The sequence below is a fragment of the Chionomys nivalis genome, chromosome 18, assembly GCF_950005125.1.
Source record: "Chionomys nivalis chromosome 18, mChiNiv1.1, whole genome shotgun sequence".
Classification (NCBI taxonomy): domain Eukaryota; kingdom Metazoa; phylum Chordata; class Mammalia; order Rodentia; family Cricetidae; genus Chionomys; species Chionomys nivalis.
Window position 1 is genome coordinate 47,336,789 of NC_080103.1, and position 20,487 is coordinate 47,357,275.

Genomic DNA, 20,487 nt, shown 5'->3' on the forward strand with positions numbered 1-20,487 from the left:
AGCGCATGGGTAAAGAACATGTATATATGCAAAGTGCAATACTGTGCAGCCATAAACAGAACCGAGTCCTATGATTTGTGATAGCGTCGATGGAACTGGGGGATTACTTTGTAAGAGAAATAACCAGAAATGAACTCCAAACTGTCTGACTTCAGTCATATTTGAGCTATAGAAAGTGGATTTGTAGAAGCCAAGAGGGGAATGGCGGTTGCTAACTGGAGGAGAAAGGAAGGTTATGATGAGGAATACTGGCCGTGAGTTCTAGGTGTCGGTAAGAAGTTCTGGTGCACCAGCACAGTCATGATAAAGCCCTGTGTAGTCCAGAGAACCATGTGAAACATTCAGATCGTTCCACCACGATGAGGAAATGCTTGAGATAGGGGTTTGCTTTGCATTAAACTCTATAGTATGTAAATTTGTTGACACATTCCATGGATATCCCGGAAGTGCACACAAATTTTATGGTTTTTTTTTTTAATATTTATTATGCATACAATGTTCTGTATATATGCCTTAAGGTAAGAAGAGGGCACCAGACCTCATTACAGTTGGTTGTGAGCCACCATGTGGTTGTTGGGAATTGAACTCAGGACCTTTGGAAGAGCAGGCAATGCTCTTAACCACTGAGCCATCTTCTCCAGCCCCCAAATTTTATGTTTTCAATGTCTTAGCTTAGGCCAGGATGGCCTTGAATTCACTATGCCTTGAGGATGACCTTGAACTTCTGAGCCTCCTGGCTCCATCTCCCAAGTGCATACCACCATGCCCAGTTTTTAGGGCTGCAGATGAACCCAGGACTTCACATGTGCTGGGCAAGGCCAATGTCAGCTGAGCTTTATTCTAGCCCTGAAAGGAAAGTCCATAATCCTGCCATTGTCTGGGCACTTGTGTTGAGGAGCACAGGGAAATTGCAGATTGAGTGCTGTGTGCGGGAAGGTGGCTCTGGAATGCTCTCTGCTGTACTGTGGTGTACACTTTCTGAGCTGCTCACTACCACTCTGTTTAGTACCATGATGGACACAGAAGGATGCCTGTTTGTCAGCTGCCTCTGTTACTATAGATACTGCATCTGACACTTTCCCTTAGCATTTCTCCTTTTCAACACACACTGCTCTCTGCTGAGCGCGGGTCCAGTACTTTGTGGATAATGGAAGTCTTTTGTACAGGAGGATTCCTTCTTTGCAGTTTCAAATTGATACACCAGAAGCCAGTTGTCCAGTTTGTGGGATGTCGATTTGTTGATTTTTTTTAAAAAAAAAAAAAGATTTTTATGTGCATTGGTGTTTTGCCTGCATGTATATATCTGTGTGAGGGTGTCAGATTCCCAGGAACTAGAGTTACAGACAGTTGTGAGCTGCCATGCAGATGCTGGGAATGAAACCTGAGTCCTCTGGAAGAGCAGCCAGTTTTGTAATTGACTGGTGTGTGCCTCGTGTTTATAGTATTACTTTATGTTATGAGTGATTTGTTTTCTCTCCCGCCTGCTCTAGCAGCCATGCTAAAAGCAGTCAAGGCCATACTTCATCATGAATATGAGACACGCTCATGCATGTGTGCTTATTTTTATCAGCTCTTATTAATATAATCTTAATAATGCTTACTAAAATATATGTTTAGGAATACCTCCAGTATTCTTAATCTCCTTTTATATTTTCTTTTTGTGACCACCATTTTAGTCTCTTATTCACCCTCTTTCTGTCTCTGCTCCCAGGGTTCAGCATCTTTCCCTTCCATGTAAGTGGGAAGAAATACTTAATAGAAATCAGTCCATGTGACCCATTGGCCCTCTTCTCACTCCGCTGAGACTCAGCGTCTCTGGGTGGGTTTTCTGATAGTCCGCCAAGAGCAATACATTTGGCATCACTAACCCCTAGGGCTTTGCCTGCACAGTGCAGGCAGAAGCATAAAAACTTGGGACATTCCAACGCTAGGCTGCCTGTGTGCTTGTAATATCAGCTCTGGTCATGGAAGACGGCTGCCAGAAGATGATTTGTGCTCATTTTAAAAACTAAGTTGTTAGTGTTTAAACTCAAGAGCTAAACTTTCAACTTGACATACAGAATTAGGACTTAAACCATGTTAGGTATCACTGGTCAACAATATAGATAAAAGCCTCCAACTTCCATCCAGAACTGCTTATCTCATTGATAATGCTAAGTTGAAAATGGAGTCTCATGAATGACTAGACCAGCATTAATTACTTTTAATGTAAAAATATCAGCTACCCAGCTAAGGTGATCAGTTAAAATCTAGCACTTTCCTCTATCCCTCCTCTGAGCCCCCTAAATAATATTTCCCTCCTCCCAGAATACGTGTGAGCTTTAGTATTATTTAGACATGTATGTGTTCCCCCAAAGTTTTAAGGATCACCAAAGCAGGGCTCCTTGGGTCCAAATGAAAACCAAAATAGAGCTTCCCTTTTTAATCTTTGGGTTTGTTTCTTCTTGATGTTTTGTTTTGTGTTTTGAGATAAGGGTCTTAATGGCCTGGCCTTGAACTCACTATGTAGCTAAGGACGATCTGAACTTTTACCCCTGTTCCTCCATCCCCAAAGTGCTGGGATTGCAGGCTTGCACCATCATGCCCACTAAATGGAGCTCGCTATGCCTCCAACAGCCTGTCGTCAGAGATCTTGAGTGACAGGAGGATTCGGTACTCTCTGGACCAAGGCGTCTGGGATGCCAACAGGATTCCCCCTCCCTGCTCTTGTGTTTCTTCAGCACCACCTTACACTTCTCCACATGGTAAAAAGCCTGACACATGGTTGTGCGTGGCTGCATGACTCTGGGATGTGCAGTAGAGAGAAGTGCCTGTCCTAAATGCAGGGGTCTTGAGGCTTCTCCCCTCTCTGGGCAGGGTCTCTTGTGGAGCTGTGGAGCCCTGAGGCACACGAAGAGGATGAAGAAGAGAAATCCTCACAGAAGAGGGTGATGCCACGGGTTTCTGGTTAACCAGGTGTCTGCCGTGTTCTTCTCACAGGTTCCTAAGGATTTGCTACAAACCTAAGCACCAACTTTATACTTGGCTGACTTAACTGTGACCTTAGAGTTGTGTTCTTCCAGCATGAATTATAATTACTTCTCAGCAGGCATGTACGAGCCCTTCTTCCTAATTTGTCATGTTGAGCTTCAAGGAATTAAAAGTTCAGGGAGAGACCTCATGGTTGTGACACCAGGAAAATGATGCCTTGGCTTCCCGTCATTTTTGTTACCCAAAACTATTGTTCCCAAGAATACATGCAGTGTGTTTTGAAGTTCTGTGTCATGAGAGATAGACTGGTTCTCTGAAGTAAGTGTTGCACATGGCACACGTGACAGCCTCATCCTGCTTTCCCTCCGCATCTAGGAAGCTCACCTCATTCCAGGTGGCTAAGTGAGCATACTTGATATGCTGTGTTCTTGAAGAGTACTGTGGGCGGATGTGCTGTATTACTACCACAAAAATTATAACATATAACATATAATAGTATGTGAGATAATACATGCTATCTGGATTTAGTCACTCCAACACTCATGCACACATGTGCACACACACAATTCAAACACATTCAACTTATTAGGTAATATATAATAGTACAGTGTAAATACATACTTGCTGTTTTGGGAGCACTGGGTTGTTACAACCCCCCCCCCATGAATGTGTGCACACGTGTGTGGGTGTGTGGGGTGTGTGTGTGTGGGGGGTGTGCACGTAGCCCATGCGAGCTTTCAGAGTCTCTAACCCAGGCTGGTCTCCAACTCGAGACCCCCCCTGCTGTTGCCCTGAGTGCTAGGATTATAGGTATCTACTATCACAGTGGCAGTATATGTAAGGTCATCTGTTAATTCTGTTAATTATGTTTTAAGTTTTTTTCTTTCTACTCTGGGAAAAAGAAACCTGAATTAATTTACAACTGGTAACAGTCTGAGTATGTTCTGAAGCCATCAAAAGTAAAGTCCTCAGGGGTCCTACCTGTGCTGAGCAGAGCTCCAGCCCCCAGCACTCAGCGGCACCTGTCTCCAGTGCTGTCTTTTGCTGGAATTTAGAACTAGATAAGGAACCTGGGCCCCCAAATTATCGTTGTTTCCATGGAAACAGTTGAAAGCCTCTCAATTAAAAGTGTCCCTGCAGGCTAGGGAGAGTATTAAAGAGAGTTTCGCTGAGAAGCCAAGTTCTTCTCACAGTAAAGCCAGAGAGGACAGATGAGCACGGGTTCCGCTGTCTACAGTTTAGTGAGGGATCTGCTGTCTACCAGTTGAGATTTCTCTCTCTCTCTCTCTCTCTCTCTCTCTCTCTCTCTCTCTCTCTCTCTTTCTCTCTCTTGCCATCTAGGGAAGAATTTTATCTTGATATTTCAGTTACACTAAGTTTGTTGGCTTTGGCAGAGCCACCTAGTTAATTGTCCTGTTATTTGCTAACTCTTTTACGTTCAACTATGGGTCGCGGAAGTGTTTGGGAACAGTTCGAGCTTTGCCCACACTCAAACATGAGTCATAAATAAAAAGACTGTTTAAAAATATTGATGAGATCCTAAAAGAATCCTAAGTAGCTCATTAAGTACTAACTGCCCACCCATTTGGAAATCCCTCCTAGACTACAATAGCAGAGGTTCACAATATGTATTTTCTTAAAAAGTTATGTTATATGTATATGTGTTTTATGTGCATGTATATCTGTGTGCCACATGCATGCCCCGGTCCCTCAGAGGTCAGGAGTTGAATTTCATGGAACTGGAATTTTGGGTGATTGTGAACACCATGATGGTGCTGGGAATCGAACTCAAGTCTTCTGCAAGAACATCAAGGGCTCTTAGCCATTGAGCCATCTCTTCAGTCCCTTTGCATTGTAGTTCTAAGGGAAGCATTTAGTGTTGCTCTTTAGGATGGAACTTACCTGAGCATGGTGGTGCACATTGATAATCCCAGCCCTCAGGAAGCTAAAGCAGGGGCATCATGAGTTGAGGCCAGCCAGGAATGCATATAAAAACTTCAAGGACATACGGGCTGGAGGTGGACTTTAGAGAAAGAAGAATTGAAGTGTGAAAACAGAAGAAAGAAGAGATATTATAATTTTGTGATGCACTTTGATATATTTTTTTCATTGTTGGTAGCAAAGAGCACTTGTTGCTTTTCCAGAGGTCTTGTGTCCAGTTCCTAATCTAACACCATGGCTCACAACTCTGCAACTTAGTTCCAGAGGATCTGACTCTGTCTTCTGGCCTCCATCAGCACTAGGCATTGCATGCAGTTCACATACATGTAGGCAAAACATATTAATTTTTAAAATAAAATCAAGAAAAGGCAATAATTGCATACTATCTAAGGGTTTCTGTTGCTGTGAAGTGACCACAGCAGCTCTTATAAAGGAAAACATGTAATTGGGATGGCTCACATTGTCAGAGATTTAGCCCATTATCATTGTGTTGCCACATGGTGGCATGCAGGTAGACATGATGCTAGAGAGGAAGCTGAGAGTCCTACATCTTGACTTGAAGGCAACAGGAAGTGGTCTGTCTCACTGGGTATAGCTTGAGCATATGAGACCACCTCCATAGTGACACATTTCCTCCAACAAGGCCACACATACTTCAACAAGGCCTCAATTCCCATTAGTTACACTCTCTTGGGAACTTTTTTTGTCAAACCACCACACATACCTATGAAGCCAGGTGAGATCTCTGCTCGGAAGTGAGCAGTAGAGACTACAAACACAGGGCCAGAGTAAGCCAGCACCAAGTGGTTCCAGAACACACATAGAAAAACTGGATATAGCAGCACACTTGTGTACCCAGCACTAGGGAGACAGAGATGGTGGAACCTTAGGGCTTGTTGGCCAGTCAATCTAGCTGAGTCCATGAGCCCCATGTTCAGTGAGAGGCAGTTCTCAAAACTAAGGTGAAGCATGGTTGAACTCAACCCTTTGGTCTGCAAACACAGGTGCACACTCATCCACACACAGATTGGTACAAATACATAAACGCACACATGTATATATGTAAGTACACACATACGCCCCCCCCCCCACACACACATTTCTTGCCCCAAGAAGCATGCCTTACCATCAAAGACAAAGCCTTAGAGTGAAACATTTTTCAGGTCTCTGGAACTAGAAAGCAGTCAGGGGTTGTTGCTCCAGTATCTGACAAAATAAACTTTAAACCAATTAGCCAGAAGAGATAAAGTCACTTAATGCTGATTAAAAGGAAATCATGACTTGAAACATGTATGCACCAGACATGTGTGCACATAATTTCATAAAATTAACACTGTTTTATGTAGACACAAGTTGCCCCCAATATGATGATAGTGAATGATGTCAAGACCCTACTCTTACCAATAGACGGTCAAAACAAGACAAAACACCCTAAAACAGCTAAGTTAAGTTAAATGACACAGATCAAAGGGATCTAAGAGACAGCTGTAGAAGTTTCATATAAATATTGTAGAATACAAATTCTTCTCAGAATCTCAAGGAACTTTCTCTAAAATAGATCAGTGTTATACTAACTATTAAGTGAGTCTTAACAGTTATAAGAAGATTGAGTTCATTTCTTACATACTGTCTGAGCGCAATGGAATAAAGCTGGAAACCAACAGCAAGAAAACCTCCAGAATGTACACAAGGACACGGACACAGAACAACACACTCTTGGTTGATGAATAGGTCTCTGAAAAATTAAGAGGAAATTTTAACGTTCCTAAAATTGAATGAAAATGAAAACACAGCCCATATAAACTTACATGTTACAATGAAGACGGTCTGAGAGATGAAGTTATAGCTACAAATATGCACCTTTGGAAAGTAGATCGTAGAGGCTGGAGAGTTGGCTCAGTGGTTAAGAATACTGGCTGCTCTTCGAGAGGACCTGGATTCAATTCCCAGGGCCTTCATGGCAGCTCACAGCTATGATTCCATTTCCAGGGAACCTGATACCCTCTTCTGGTCCTCCATGGGCACCAGGTATGAATATGGAGCACAAACATACATTCAAGCAAAACACCCATACACATAATTTTTTAAAAAAATATTTAAAAAGCAGAAGAAATCAGATCTCAAATAAGCAACTTAATGATGAATGTTAGGGCCTTGAAAAAGCAAGACTAAGCCAGACAAAAAACCAGCAGATGGAAAGCAATAATCAAGATCAGGGCAAAATGAATGTAACAAAACCCTAAAATACAAAGAATGAATGAAGCAGTTCTTTAGAAAAATAAACAAGATTGGCAGACTCTTAGCCAAACTAACCAAAAGAAAGTTGGTTATAATTAATTAATAAATTAATGAAATTACAGATGAAAAGGGGAGACCCTGTAACAGACACCAGTGAAACTCATCATTAGGACCCATCCCCCAAACTGTTAGAAATGAATGAATTTCTAGTCTCACATGGCCTACCAGAGTTAAACCAAGATTAGATAAATAGCTTAGATATATTTTTAAAAATATTCAAGCAATAATAATAACAATACATATGAACTAAAATAAAGACCAGGGTCAGATGGGTTCATGCTGACTCGATCAGACCTTTAGATAAGAACACTAGTGCTTCCCAAACTATCCCATAACACCGAGGAGGAGGAAGCACTGTCATCTTATGAGGTCATAATTACTGTGTACCGAAACCTGATAAAGACACAGTGACAACAGAAAGGGAAATTGTAGACTAATTTCCCTGATGAACAATGAACATTCTCAATGATGTACTTGCCAACCAGATTTAAGAATACATCAAAAACATCACCCACCATGATCAAATTGGCTTCGCCCCATGATCAAGTTGGCTTCATTTCAGAGATGCAAGGGCGGTTCACCATGAACAAATCAATAAATGTAATCATCACATATATGACCTCAAGGACAGAAATTACACTGTCATCACAATAGATTCAAATGGACAGAACCCACTATCCCTTCATGATTTAAAAAAAAAAAATGTGCTCTTGAGGGGACTGGAAAGATGGTTCATCAGGTTAGAGCAAATACTGCTTTCAGAAGACAGTTCAGTTCCCAGCACCCACATCAGGCTTGCTGCCCTTACTCCAGTTTCAGGCAAATCTGAAATGACTGGGCTGGCCACTGGGCACCTGCCCTCACTTGCACAGGCACTATACATAATTTATTTAAAAATAAATTCAAATCAAGTCCTCAAGGAGCTCAATAGATTGAACATAGCTCAACATAATGAAGGCTATATGTAGTAAATATTTACCCAGCACTATACTAAATGGAGTAAAGCTCAATGCAGTTCCCGTGACGTCAGGCACAAGATAGGGGCATGTACCTTTTGCATTCTGGGGTTTGGTGGGTATGTGCATACTGTGTGTAGTGTACATATGCAGATACCAGAGGTTGGCGTTGCCTCTCTCTCTGTTTTCCACCGTAGTCTTCAGGCTAGGGTGCTCCACTTCAGGCTAGGGTGCTCCACTAAACTTGCAGCTAGTCTGGTTAGCGAGCCCCAGGAACCAGTTGTTCCCATGCCCGCCCTCATCTTGGGATTAGAGTCACCACACCTGGCTTTTGTGTGCATGGTAGAGAGCTCCAGTCCTTGTGCTTGCCTGGCAACCCCTTTTCCCCTGAGCCATCTCCTCAGACTCCGCCCCCAACACTTTTCTCACTCTGACAAAATATGGCACTTGAAGTCTTAGCCAGAGCAGTAAGTTAAGATCGGAAAATAAAAGAGGTACGGATGGGAGGAGCAATCAGTTCTCATATTTGCAGCTGATATCATTGATACATAGACACTCTAAGACCAGAGAACTCCACCAGAAAACTCAGAGCCGTTATCACCTCCATCAGAATAACAGGATGCAGAATTTCTGAGTACAAATGTACTCAGAAAGTAAACAGCCCCATTCACACTTGCCTGAAGAAAGACCTTGGAACACACCTAACCAAGGAAGTGAAAGACCTCTACAGTGAAAACAGGGAAACAGCGGAGGAAGACAGGAAAACGTCCCACGCTCAGGGATTGGGAACTTTCGTACTGTGAAAATGACTACATTCCCAGAAGCAACCTACAAATTCCATTCATTCCCCATCAAAATTGCAATGTCATTTTTCACGGAAATAGAAAAATCTTCAATTCATAGGGAAGTACAAAGGACTCCTGGTAGACAAAGCCATCCTGAGACAAAAGGACAATGGCAAGTTGATTGGTAGTGTGTCTCGGGGACGGCCGAGCTGAAGTAACAAAGCAGCATGGGACTGGCCCAGAAGCAGCCACTGAGATCAGTCGCACGGGGTGGAGGATCTAGAAGTCAACACGTGCAGTTAACAGCTGCCTGAAGAACATACATTGGAGGGGCTGGAGAGATGGCTCGGAGGTTAAGAGCACCGGCTGCTCCTCCAGAGGTCCTGAGTTCAATTCCCAGCAACCACATGGTGGCTCACAACCATCCGTAATGACATCTGGTGCCCTCTTCTGGCGTGCGGGTATACATGGAGGCAGAATGTTGTATACATAATAAATATATAAATAAATCTTAAAAAAAAAAGAATATACAATGGAGAAAAGAGTCTTTTTAACACACGATGGTGGAAAACTGGATATCCACAGGTAGAGGAATGAAATAAGAGCCTTATCTCTTGCTGTACACCAAGCTCAACTCTAGATGGACCTACGACATTAGCATAAGCCACGAAAACTCTGCAGCCAGTAGGGAGGATGTTTCCAGGTATTGGCGTGGGGGCTGGAGAGGTGCTTGGTGGTGATGAGCACTTGCTGTCCCCTCCCGGAGGACTGGGGTTTGGTTCCAAGCACCCCCGTTTGGCTGCTCATAGCTGCCTGTGTGGCTCCCCCTCCAAGGGCTCTGACACCTCTTCTGGCTTCCTCCAGTACCTGCGCACAGGTGTGCGAATACACACACATAAGTAAAAAAAATCTTAAAACTCTGCTGGCATTGGCAGGAACTTCATGACTAGGACTCATAAGACAGTTGATAAATGTGATTTTAGGAAATGAAAAGCTTCTGCCCAGCAAAGGAAACAGCCCAGTGAGGATAACAAAATGGAGGAAAATCTTTGCTATCTGACAGAGAATTGATATCTAGAATATACAAAGAAATAAAAAATACCAAAGGAACCAAACAGTAAATGGGCTTTTGAACAGACAGTTACCAGAAGAGGAAATACAAATGGCCAATAAACATGAAAAATTGTTCAGTTAGCCATCAGAGAAATGCAGATAAAAACACCATTCAGATCCCATCTCACCCCAGTCAGAATAGCAGTTATTAAAACAACAACATCGAACAGTGGTTTAGATGTGAACGGAAGAGAACCCAGCGGTACTGCTGGGGGATGGGAACTAGTCAGGTCACTATGGAAATCAGTGTGGAGTTTCCTCAAAAGACACAAAATAGGCCCACTGTATGACCTGAATATACACCACTCCTGGATATTTACTCAGAAGACTCCAGTCCACATAGGACAGAGACACTGACAGTCAGTGTTTGTTACAGCTCTGTTCTCCATAGCTAAGCTGTGGTACCTAAGTGTTCATCAGTGTAGGAGTGGATAAAGGAAATGCAATGTGTACACACCAGGAATTGTGTTCAGCCATGAAGAAGAATGAAGTTGTCGTTTGAGAGAAATGAGTGATGGAGACCATCGTGTTAAACAAATGAAGTTGTCCTTAGGATGACAGATCCTGTTTCTCTCTCACTTATGGGTACTAGGCATGAGAGATACATAAAATCATGTATGTAGATGTCTAGGGGAATTCAGAGGGCTAAAGGAGGTGGGGGAGAACCAGGAAGGGGACGTTAGCAAGATTGGGGTGTGGCGGTATTTTGTTCAAAGTACATTTCATGGTTGCAAGTACATACTTGCCTTAGATAACTAAATTAAAAAACAAAACAGCAAAACTAAGGAGGCTGGGAAGATGCCTTAGTTTGTAGGACGCTTGGTGTACAAGCATGAGGACCTGACTTCCATCCTCAGCATCCGTGTGAAAAGCTGACTGGAATGGCTCATGCATGTCATCCAGGACTGGAGAGGCAGACAGACTTTTTCCTAGGCAAGCGAGGATAATTAGAGAGCCCCAAACTCCAGTGAGAAATTCTGGCTCAAAAAGAGAAATAAAATTAAAAAATAGCCGGGCGGTGGTGATGCACGCCTTTAATCCCAGCACTTGGGAGGCAGAGGCAGGAGGATCTCTGTGAGTTCGAGACCAGCCTGGTCTACAAGAGCTAGTTCCAGGACAGGCTCCAAAACCACAGAGAAACCCTGTCTCAAAAAACAAAAACAAAAACAAAAAATTAAAAAATAAACCAAGAGAATGGTGCCTGAAGAATAACAACCAAGGTTGCCCTCTGGTGTACACACATGCACACTGCACTTATGCATGCACACATGCATGCACACACACACTGCACATATGCACGTGCGCACACCCACTGAAAATGCTTAATAAAGGTAAAGTTGCTGGAAAGGAATGATAAATACCCAAGGTGATATGCTAGTTACTTCCGTCTGATTCTCAGGTACTGTAACCACCTATGACAATGTTACATTGTCCTCCAAAGGAACATGTACAATTACTTTGTATCAATTTAAAAAACTTAAAAATTGTAAGGAAAAGGGAACATGTTCCTCTTTCCCTTGCACCTCTGCTGCTTTGTCTTTGATATCGAGTAAATCAGGTCTACTTCTCCCATAATGAACTTTTCAGAGTGTATTGTGTGCACTCCCAGCGTGCTTGGCCACTGATGAACGAAGCCAAAAGTGAAGACTTTAACTGCCCTGGCCAGTTCAGAGGCATTAACTTCCAACACTGGGGCCTCAACTTCACTGCTTGCTTTCTGTTTGACGTCTCTAGCAACAGTTTGTTTTTCAATATCATTTGTGTAAGTACAGATTTGTTTTGGTGTTTCTGTGTTTTTTTTGTCTGGGTTTTCCCTCCTAGGGTGAATGTCCAAGTTCTCAGCTTAAACACATGACTAGATGTATCCATGGGTCTGTGTAGTCGCCAGAAGGATACCGCTTCTACACCACATCCTTGTGCACACACCTTCATTGCTTCTGCTCTGAAACTGCCCACCTTTCCTTAGTGAAAAGCCCTCGACATTTCTGCTACGGTCAAGCTTCACAGTTGAGTGTCATAATTTCTCTTCAAAAACGCTCTGTTGTCCTCACGTTGATACTCCTAAAAAGACACAACCCAAAACCCTTAAAATGCTGTTCCTAGAATGTTTGAATGATTTTCAGGTGGATCGAAAGTTAAAACTCCTGCACTCAGGTTTGAACGGCACCACCTGGGAAGCACTTGCAGGCAAATGCCTGGCCTGTTCTGCCGGAAAGTGCTGAGACAGACATCTGCTCCCGTTCTAAAATAACCCGTGACCTTCAGCCCGTCACCAAACTGTTCCGACTTACATTTTCCTCATCCAAAATTGGATGCATCAGCCTGTTCCAGGTTGGTGGCAGTGCTGTGTGGACAGATATTCAATACCTGTTTTCGGTTGTATCGCAAACAATACTGCAGTTGTCTATAGGTATTTTGATTTGATAGTTGAAAAAAAATGTAATAGGAAAGTAAGATAGCGGTGGTTCCGGATATTCCAGACTTTGGGTTGGTTCCAAAAACGCTGTCACTTGTCTCCATAGGACCCAATCTAAGTATGCCCATCACATGTTATAGAAATGGTGTCATAATTTCTGGCCGGTTTCGATGTGTTCTCAGACTCCAGAATGGCGTTCTTTTCGATGGGTATTGTTTGTGGGGAAACATCATTACTTTGGATTCTTTATGTAATCAAAGGGTAGAAGAGGAAAGGAGTAAGGGGGTGACTTGTTTTTTTTGTTTTTTTTTTTTTTTAGTCTCCACCTCTGCAGCGAACACCTCCCAAAGCTAACATAGAGCACTTGAGTGCAGAGCACATACATGGTCCTTTGGGACCTGGGTGGATTCTGGGGGATGACTTTTCCCCGGGAAGCCTTGGGCGCTTAGGGCCAAGCCTGCAAAGTTCATTTTCAAGCTGCTAGCTCCACCTCGCCCCCGTATTTCTGGAGACATGCCTAGGGCTCCGATTGGCCCTGGGAGGCTTATAATGGTTGCTCTGTCTGTTCCGGGGGTTTATTTGTTGTTACATCCACTTTTTTACTCAAAACCGTATGTATTTAAGGGCGCCGAAGCAAGGGTATCATCTACACTTCCGGCATCCGGGGCCCTACGACGGTACTTTAGTTATTGTGCAGTTCTTTATTGTTTTGCCAAAAACATAAACAGTTGATCTTGTAGAGAAATCTGTTTCTCTCCCTCCCTCCCTTTCCTTCAGTTTTTCCCTTCTTACTTTCCTTTCCCTTCCCCCCTCCCCTCGTATTATCTTCCCCTGCGTGGTCCCTTACCGATCATTCCAAATACAGATGCCTGCCAAACGTTTTCTTTGAGAGGGGACAGGCAAGTGAACTAACCCTCACTTGTTGGCAGTTTGGCCCTGGCTTCTGACTCCTCGTGTCTTCTCTTCCTCTCCCAGGGTGTCCTCTCCAACATCTCGTCCATCACTGACCTCGGTGGCTTTGACCCCGTTTGGCTCTTCCTCGTGGTGGGAGGCGTGATGTTCATTCTGGGGTTTGCAGGGTGCATCGGAGCACTTCGGGAAAACACCTTTCTTCTCAAATTTGTAAGTATTGCCGATTCCGCTCTCGGTTTGCGTTCCAGGCTCTTACACCAAGAGGACACTCTTAACTACAGGCAAGATGGTAAGCGTACCACAGGCCTAGGCAAAAAAATATGGCCCATTTTTATTTCAAGAGGACTGCCTTCTGCACCTGCCCTAGGCATGCCTCTTTGGCAGTGTAAGTACTAGCCAGCCTTGCCATGCATGGAGGCTTTGTATGCATATGCAGCAGAATTGTCTCCAATCCCTAAAGTAGCCTTAGGAAGGAATGAGGTGTGTAGGGGTGTGTGTTGTGTGTGTGAGAGCGCACACATGCAGGCGGTGAGTATTGTACACAGAAAGCTGTGCAGATAATGGTCTAGGAAAACTAGGCCCTGGCCCAGCTTCTCTAGCCTGTCCAGATTGCATAGTTTGGATAAACGTGAAGGCAGGGTCAAGGTGAAAATCGTCTGTGAGCAGAGTGGCACCTTTTGGCTACTTTACAGCGTGTGACTGCTGTATCTGTAGAGTAAGAACTTTAGCCGGAGGGCAAAGTAGAGAATGAATATGTAGGCCTTCCCTTTGGAGCTCCTTTCCAAGCAGAACATTGGCATATAGAACATATTTGTATCTTAAATAAGAATGATAAATATGGCTACCTCTGTGTAACAGAAATACAGCTTCCTTGTTGAGCGATGCCCTCAAATGTAACTTTAAGCTGCTTTCTGCACTTTGGAGAATGAGGGGTTAGCCTACAGTGCACACAGCATGTCTGTTTCTGCCAGATGTTTGGTATGGATTGAGTTTGGCCTTGTCGTGTGTGGAGACTGGCATTCTAGTGTTTTCTGTGGGAAAAAACACTCACTCTCCTCTCCAAAGGTAGAGGAGGAAAGATTGAGGAGGACAAGGAAGTTTCCAGAGAGCAGCTTTGTGTGATGCGCCTGCCGTTACAGCCGTTCGCACCCCTGCGGACACATCTGTCATTTTCACTTCAGACCAGAGCCCGTCCTAGGACTGGTCTGGACAGTCACATGTCAGCTGTATTGTCCCCCAACATTTTTCCTGAGTGTCCCTTAGAGGAGACTTGCCGTTCCAATCCTAGGGTAGCCCATTTCTAATTGGGGCTCCCTGAGAGTCCTAGTGGATGTTTCCCTAAATCTTTTTATGTGGCTCACTCCAAGAAGGAAGACCTGGATGTCCTTGGTCTCAGACATAGTTTAATGAGGAGCGAACCTCCCCCACCACCCCGTGCCTGGTGGGAGTGGCTAGTTCCCCATGGTTCTAGCTGCCTTATCTCCCAGATTGACTCTTTTCTACACAGGCACACAAAGAGGCTGTGTGATCCTGCCTCTCCCCCCTTCCTCCGCTGCTTTCTTCTTTGAGTCAAGGACCTATGGAGTCCCGTCAAGGAATGTTTGTCTGTAATCATGACCTGCCAGTGTTCTTGATATGAGGCATCTCTACGGGCCAACCTGGCTTCACTCAGCTTTCCTGGAAGCCATGACCTTCCCCACGACTTAACCATTGAAACCCCCGTGCTCTCAAACATGGTTTCCGTGAGCAAGGCTTTATTTACTATAGCAGGTGCCTTCTGAAAGCATCATGTTCTTACCTGTATATCTTGGAGAATATTTAAATGGCTTCTATTTAGTATTAACAGTAGAAACTGGCCTAGAATTCTGAGCAGGAGCTATAAGATAAGTAGGAAATAATGTCACCATGCCTCCAAACAACCTCAAAGGACATATTGTCCTAAGAATAGGAAAATTGCTGGGGGAAACCCAAGGGATAAGACTGTGAAATAGAAGTGGCCTTTCGTGGCTGGCTGATGCCCTCACATGAAGCTTCAGGACCCTTTCTGCATCTTTGAAATGGGGGAGATGGCTTACAGAGCCAGGCATGTAGGTCTCTGACAAATATTGATATGAATTGGGTTTGGATTCAATATCCGATGTGTATATTACATAACAAGAGACTTTACCAGGGCAACTGTGAAGTGAGCCCTTCTAACTTTTGCGGAGGTGAGAACAGAAATCTCAAGGCTTTGTGCCACTGTCAGCTGTTTCACACGCATGCCAGTTTGGGTTTTATTCCTTCTGTGGTGTGGAGCCTTTATGTGCCCATGTTTGGGGTGGTACCATGTACAGGGAAGAGGGTTTTATATGAAGAAGGCCTGGAGCATACTTGCTAATTTTTTTTCTTTTCTAAGGAAAACAATTGGAAATTGTTGGTACCACTGATAATTGAGAACTTTGTTTTATTTCCATTGAACTCTCTGAGGACAGACAGATAAGGAGCCGCTCAGTGAGAGCCTGACGGTGGGGCCTGTGCCTTGGCGTCCTAGGGTTGGTCAGACACTAGTTTTGTCCCGGCCCCCATAAAGACACACTTGTGGCCGTGAAGAGAATGGCCACACCCCACCATCCACCTGGCATGCCCTCGTGATTCACCTCAAGATCACAGAACAGTCTGAGGAGGGTAAAGATGCAGGAGGAGGGAGGTGTGGAAAGGCTGGTGGGTGGAGCGGCGGTCGGATGACTAAAATGAGACGCTACAGTACGTACCTACGTGGAAGAGAAATTTCCCCAGGGCGCTGAGCACTTTCCCCAGGGCCTCATGCTCCCTAACCTTATGCGGTGTTACCAGCCTTAGCCAGAAGTCTCCTTTTGATTGCATTGTGGCGTTATTTAAAGTGTTTCCTGAGGCTGCTGCTTCCCAGACAGGAGGCAAGAGCAGCTCGTGTTCCTGAGAAAGCCCTTAACCCACGGTTTCTTTTTCACGGCTGGAAATTGTTAGCGTGTCAGTCACACCCCCTCCCGCTTCCTCTCTGACCTCTTTCACACCAACAGATCTGTTTCACACCGTGTCGGAGGCGCGAGGAGGAATTAAATCAGTGGATCCGGCACGGGATAATGGAGTGCACGTGGAATCCAGCCACGGTAGCAGATGACAGGCAGCTGTAAAACATGGGATAATCTACCTTTCAAGTTAGGCAAAGGGCTTCCTAGAGGTCAGGCAGAACGTTGTTCATACGTCTGGCAGTACATTAATCACAAGCAGTTCATTAGGCCTTAATGTGGGTCTAATGAGAAATTCCTATGACTCATGTTTGATTTGGGCTTTGTTGGTTAATTATCAAATGGAACACCAGAGACCAAAATGTGATTAGGAGCTGATCTTTAATTTTTGAAAGTCGTTTCTTGAAGTGTAATAGTTCATTAACAGAGCTTAAGAAACAGAAGGCTCCAGTTTGGAGATGTGCCCCAGTTGAGGGCAAGTACAGTCCTTTCCGGAGCAGAGCCCCTAACTCCGCGTGGGCTAACCCTTGTGACCATTGCCTGTTGTGTTTCTTTCCTCGTAGTTTTCTGTGTTCCTGGGGATTATTTTCTTCCTGGAGCTCACTGCTGGGGTGTTGGCGTTTGTTTTCAAAGACTGGATCAAAGACCAGCTGTATTTCTTTATTAACAACAACATCAGGGCTTACCGAGACGACATTGACTTGCAGAACCTCATAGACTTCACCCAGGAGTATGTAAGTGCAAGCGCCCCTTCCCCTCCCGTGGAAACGGCTTCTCGCAAGGGGGACGCCCGTAATGCCTTGTGTGTCTTTACCAGCGGGGAGATGTCCGGCTGACTTTTCTGCCTAGCTTTCGGTTGTTTGCGAGCTTGTTCCTCTTGCTCCACAGTTCACATTTGTATCCCACACAGAAACGTTCTGATTCCACTTGTCTCAACTTGGGTTAAGGTAGCAGAAGAAAGACATAACTCTCAAGTGAAACGGTGATCACCATGACTGTACCCTTGTCAGTCAGAAAAGAAATAGCTTTTCCGTGTGTTTAAAGTTCTGTTTGGCTAAATATCAATTTTCCGTCTTCCTTCCCCTACAGCTCACAATAACTAACAGGGTATTTGTTCATAAAGCTCCTCAAATGTACCTATCCAGCTACCCCATGTGTGTAGTCCTAACCAAAAGTTAGCGATCTGTAAGCCTGCTGGCTTCTAACAAATGAAATAAGAGGACCCTCCTCTCCTGCCACACAGGTGTCTGAACACAACTGTGTGACTGGCTGCTCCTCTTCTGCCAACAGACCAGGCAGATGTCTTGTCACTCAGAATGCAAAGTATGACAGACAAGGAGCCAAGAGACACAAAGTCTCATTGACTTTGTACTAACAAAAGCTTGAGAGAAGAAAAAGTGAGCTATTGTCTACTTTCCCCGGCTATTTGAACTTGATGCGCATGGTCTCATAGTAGCCCCAGGATGTTATCGTCCCACAGATCAGCAGGCCCTCACACACCTCCAGTGGAGCAATAGGAATAAGCCAAGCAAACTCAGTCTGTGGTGTCAGTGGCCATAGGGTTTAGGGCAAGATCAGGGGCCACACAGAGGCTCAGTGAACCAAGGTCTTGCTTTGAGTTGGAAAGGTTGAACTGGGTGGCACTTACCTCGGAGAAGGCCATTCGCTTCAGCATCGAGTGGGGGTTTAGGAAGGCGACCCTTCTCAGGGTGCTCAGCACTCGCTGAGGTCTACAGCAAGCTGTCCTCGGGTATGAGATGCAGCCCCCCGTTCACCTCAGCAGACCACCGCAGCTGTTAGGTCTTGCAGAATACAAGCTCACAGCTTCCCAGCCAGTGTGCCTGAGTAGTTTGCAGGACAGAGCTGATAGGGCTTCATTCACAGGGAAACCTATGGTGCCCAAGCCCAGAGGAGCAGCGGGGCCTGCAGAGCGTGTGTTCACACATGTTCCGCACATGCTGCCTGCCTGCTCTGCTCAGCAACACATAAAAATGTGACTCTGGTCGTCTGTTCTGGAGTTAAATGTTTCGACATAACTATTGGTCACCAACGCCCTAACGTGGCCAAGGGTTGTTTTAGTTTAAGAAGCCAGGGTAGCCCAGAACAGGAAGGTGGTAGGTAGGTTATGGCCAGCCATAATCAGTCACTGAATGGAATGAGCATCTTGGTTATTTTATATTTTAATTAGCTGATTGACTTTGTAAAGATGAATATATAAAAATATGTTCTTTAGGACTGGAGAGATGGCTCAGGGGTTAAGAGCATTGACTGTTCTTCCAGAGGTCCTGAGTTCAATTCCCAGCAACCACGTGGTGGCTCACAGCCATCTGTAATGAGTTCTGGTGCCCTCTTCTGGCCAGCAAGCATACAGACAGACAGAACACTGTATATATAATAAATAAATATTTTTAAAAAAAACAGAGTCTGGAGAGATGGCTCAGCAGTTAAAAGTTGGCTGCTCTTCCAGAGGACCCAGATTCCATTCCCAGTATCCATATGGCAGCTCACAACTCTCTGTAGCTCCAATTCCAGGGCTTCTGACTCCCTCACACAGACACACATGCAGGCAAAACACCAATGAATACAAAATAATAAAAAATAAATTATTAAAAGATGAAATAGATTCAGCATAGAGACCAAGATAATGAAAAATTAACCCTCCAAGGTTGTACAGAGATAGAGTTTATTTACTCTGTTTTTTGGTTGTTTGGTTTGTTTTTGTTTTTGTCGTTGTGGGGCTTGGACCCGAGGCCTCGCCACGTTTGACCACTGTACCACTGGATATCAGCCGTGATGTTCATTGTGTCGTGAAACGGCGACAGCCCTAGTGTGTGCACTGTCAGAACTTACCGAAGTGTCTGACGTTCATCTGATGTCACTTACACTCGGTGACACTGTTTAAGAACCATTAAAATAAGATCAGATCCTCAGGCCCAACCAAGTTGCCTCATTGGATGTCGCCAGTGTTGCTAGTGTTTTATTTTTCCTTCTAGAACGTTCTTGTGTATCCCTCTAGAATGTGGCCAAGCCAAATAGATCTTGAGGCCCCGGGGCTGGGTGTCAGGGGGTGGAGCGCAAGTGGCTGGTCACCTCCCAGCCTAGACAATCTTCTAACTCTCTCCTATTTACTCTAGTGGCAGTGCTGTGGGGCTTTTGGAGCTGATGATTGGAACCTAAATATTTACTTCAATTGCACAGATTCCAATGCAAGCCGAGAGCGATGCGGTGTGCCCTTCTCCTGCTGCACTAAAGACCCCGCGGTAAGAGCGCCGAGCCCACGGTGGCTGCTCTGTGCCTGTGCTCACTATGGGCGTGATGGCAAAAGGATTTTGTCCCCGTATCTCTTCTCATAGGCTCATGCCTGATTGTAGCTTCTCCATGGGGATGCTGTGCCCCAGGCTTCCCAGTCAAGACAGGATGGCTGGTATTCATTTATCGAGTGTGTGCATTTGTTCCTATTCTGAGCCTTGGTGTGTGTCAGCTCATGGGAGGTCAAAAAAGGGGGTCCCTTTCTTGGGTGGAAAAAAAAAAACACGGCATGTGGAGTACAAGTGACTTCTCCCGAATCACAGTGCTCACAGGTGACAGAGATGGGTGCCTCCCAGACAGGCTGCCTCTGTCCCTCCTTCATGAGAATGTGAGGCTCCCAGGTGAGCCATCTGCAATAGCTTGGGTTTATTAAGCTTTTCTTCTCATATGATTTCTTGGAAGGTAATTAGGAGTAGAGGAGAGATTGCGACCTGACAGGATTGAGATGTTGGGAGTGCTGCTTAGGGAGTCACAGTGGCCCAGAGTGTGGCATAAGATGGCAATAGCGGCTGCCACTTTTGTTACTTTAAAAAGGAAACATAGAACCCACTCAGAAGTCACTCCTTTTTACTACATGTCACGCTGTGTGCATGGTTTGTAGAATAAAAACAAACAAACAACAACAAAAAAAATGAACCTTCTAAGCCAGACACACGCCTTTAATCCCAGCACTGGGGAGGCAGAGGCAGGCGGATCTCTGTGAGTTCAAGACCAGCCTGGTCTACAAGAGCTAGTTCCAGGACAGGCTCCAAAGCTACAGAGAAAACAAAACAAAAGGGACCGTTTGTATTGTAAGTAAAAAG

At 44.7% G+C, this 20,487-nt stretch overlaps 1 protein-coding gene across 2 annotated transcripts in view; it reads left to right on the forward strand.

The window, feature by feature from the left end:
- Positions 1 to 20,487, forward strand: part of Tspan5 (tetraspanin 5) — a 167,678-nt gene that overhangs the window by 140,106 nt on the left and 7,085 nt on the right. For both annotated transcript variants that reach the window (XM_057793216.1, XM_057793217.1), the window contains exons 3-5: positions 13,455 to 13,601; positions 16,939 to 17,109; positions 19,510 to 19,635. In XM_057793216.1, coding sequence (XP_057649199.1) covers positions 13,455 to 13,601; positions 16,939 to 17,109; positions 19,510 to 19,635 — 444 coding nt within the window. The remainder of the gene's footprint in view (positions 1 to 13,454; positions 13,602 to 16,938; positions 17,110 to 19,509; positions 19,636 to 20,487) is intronic.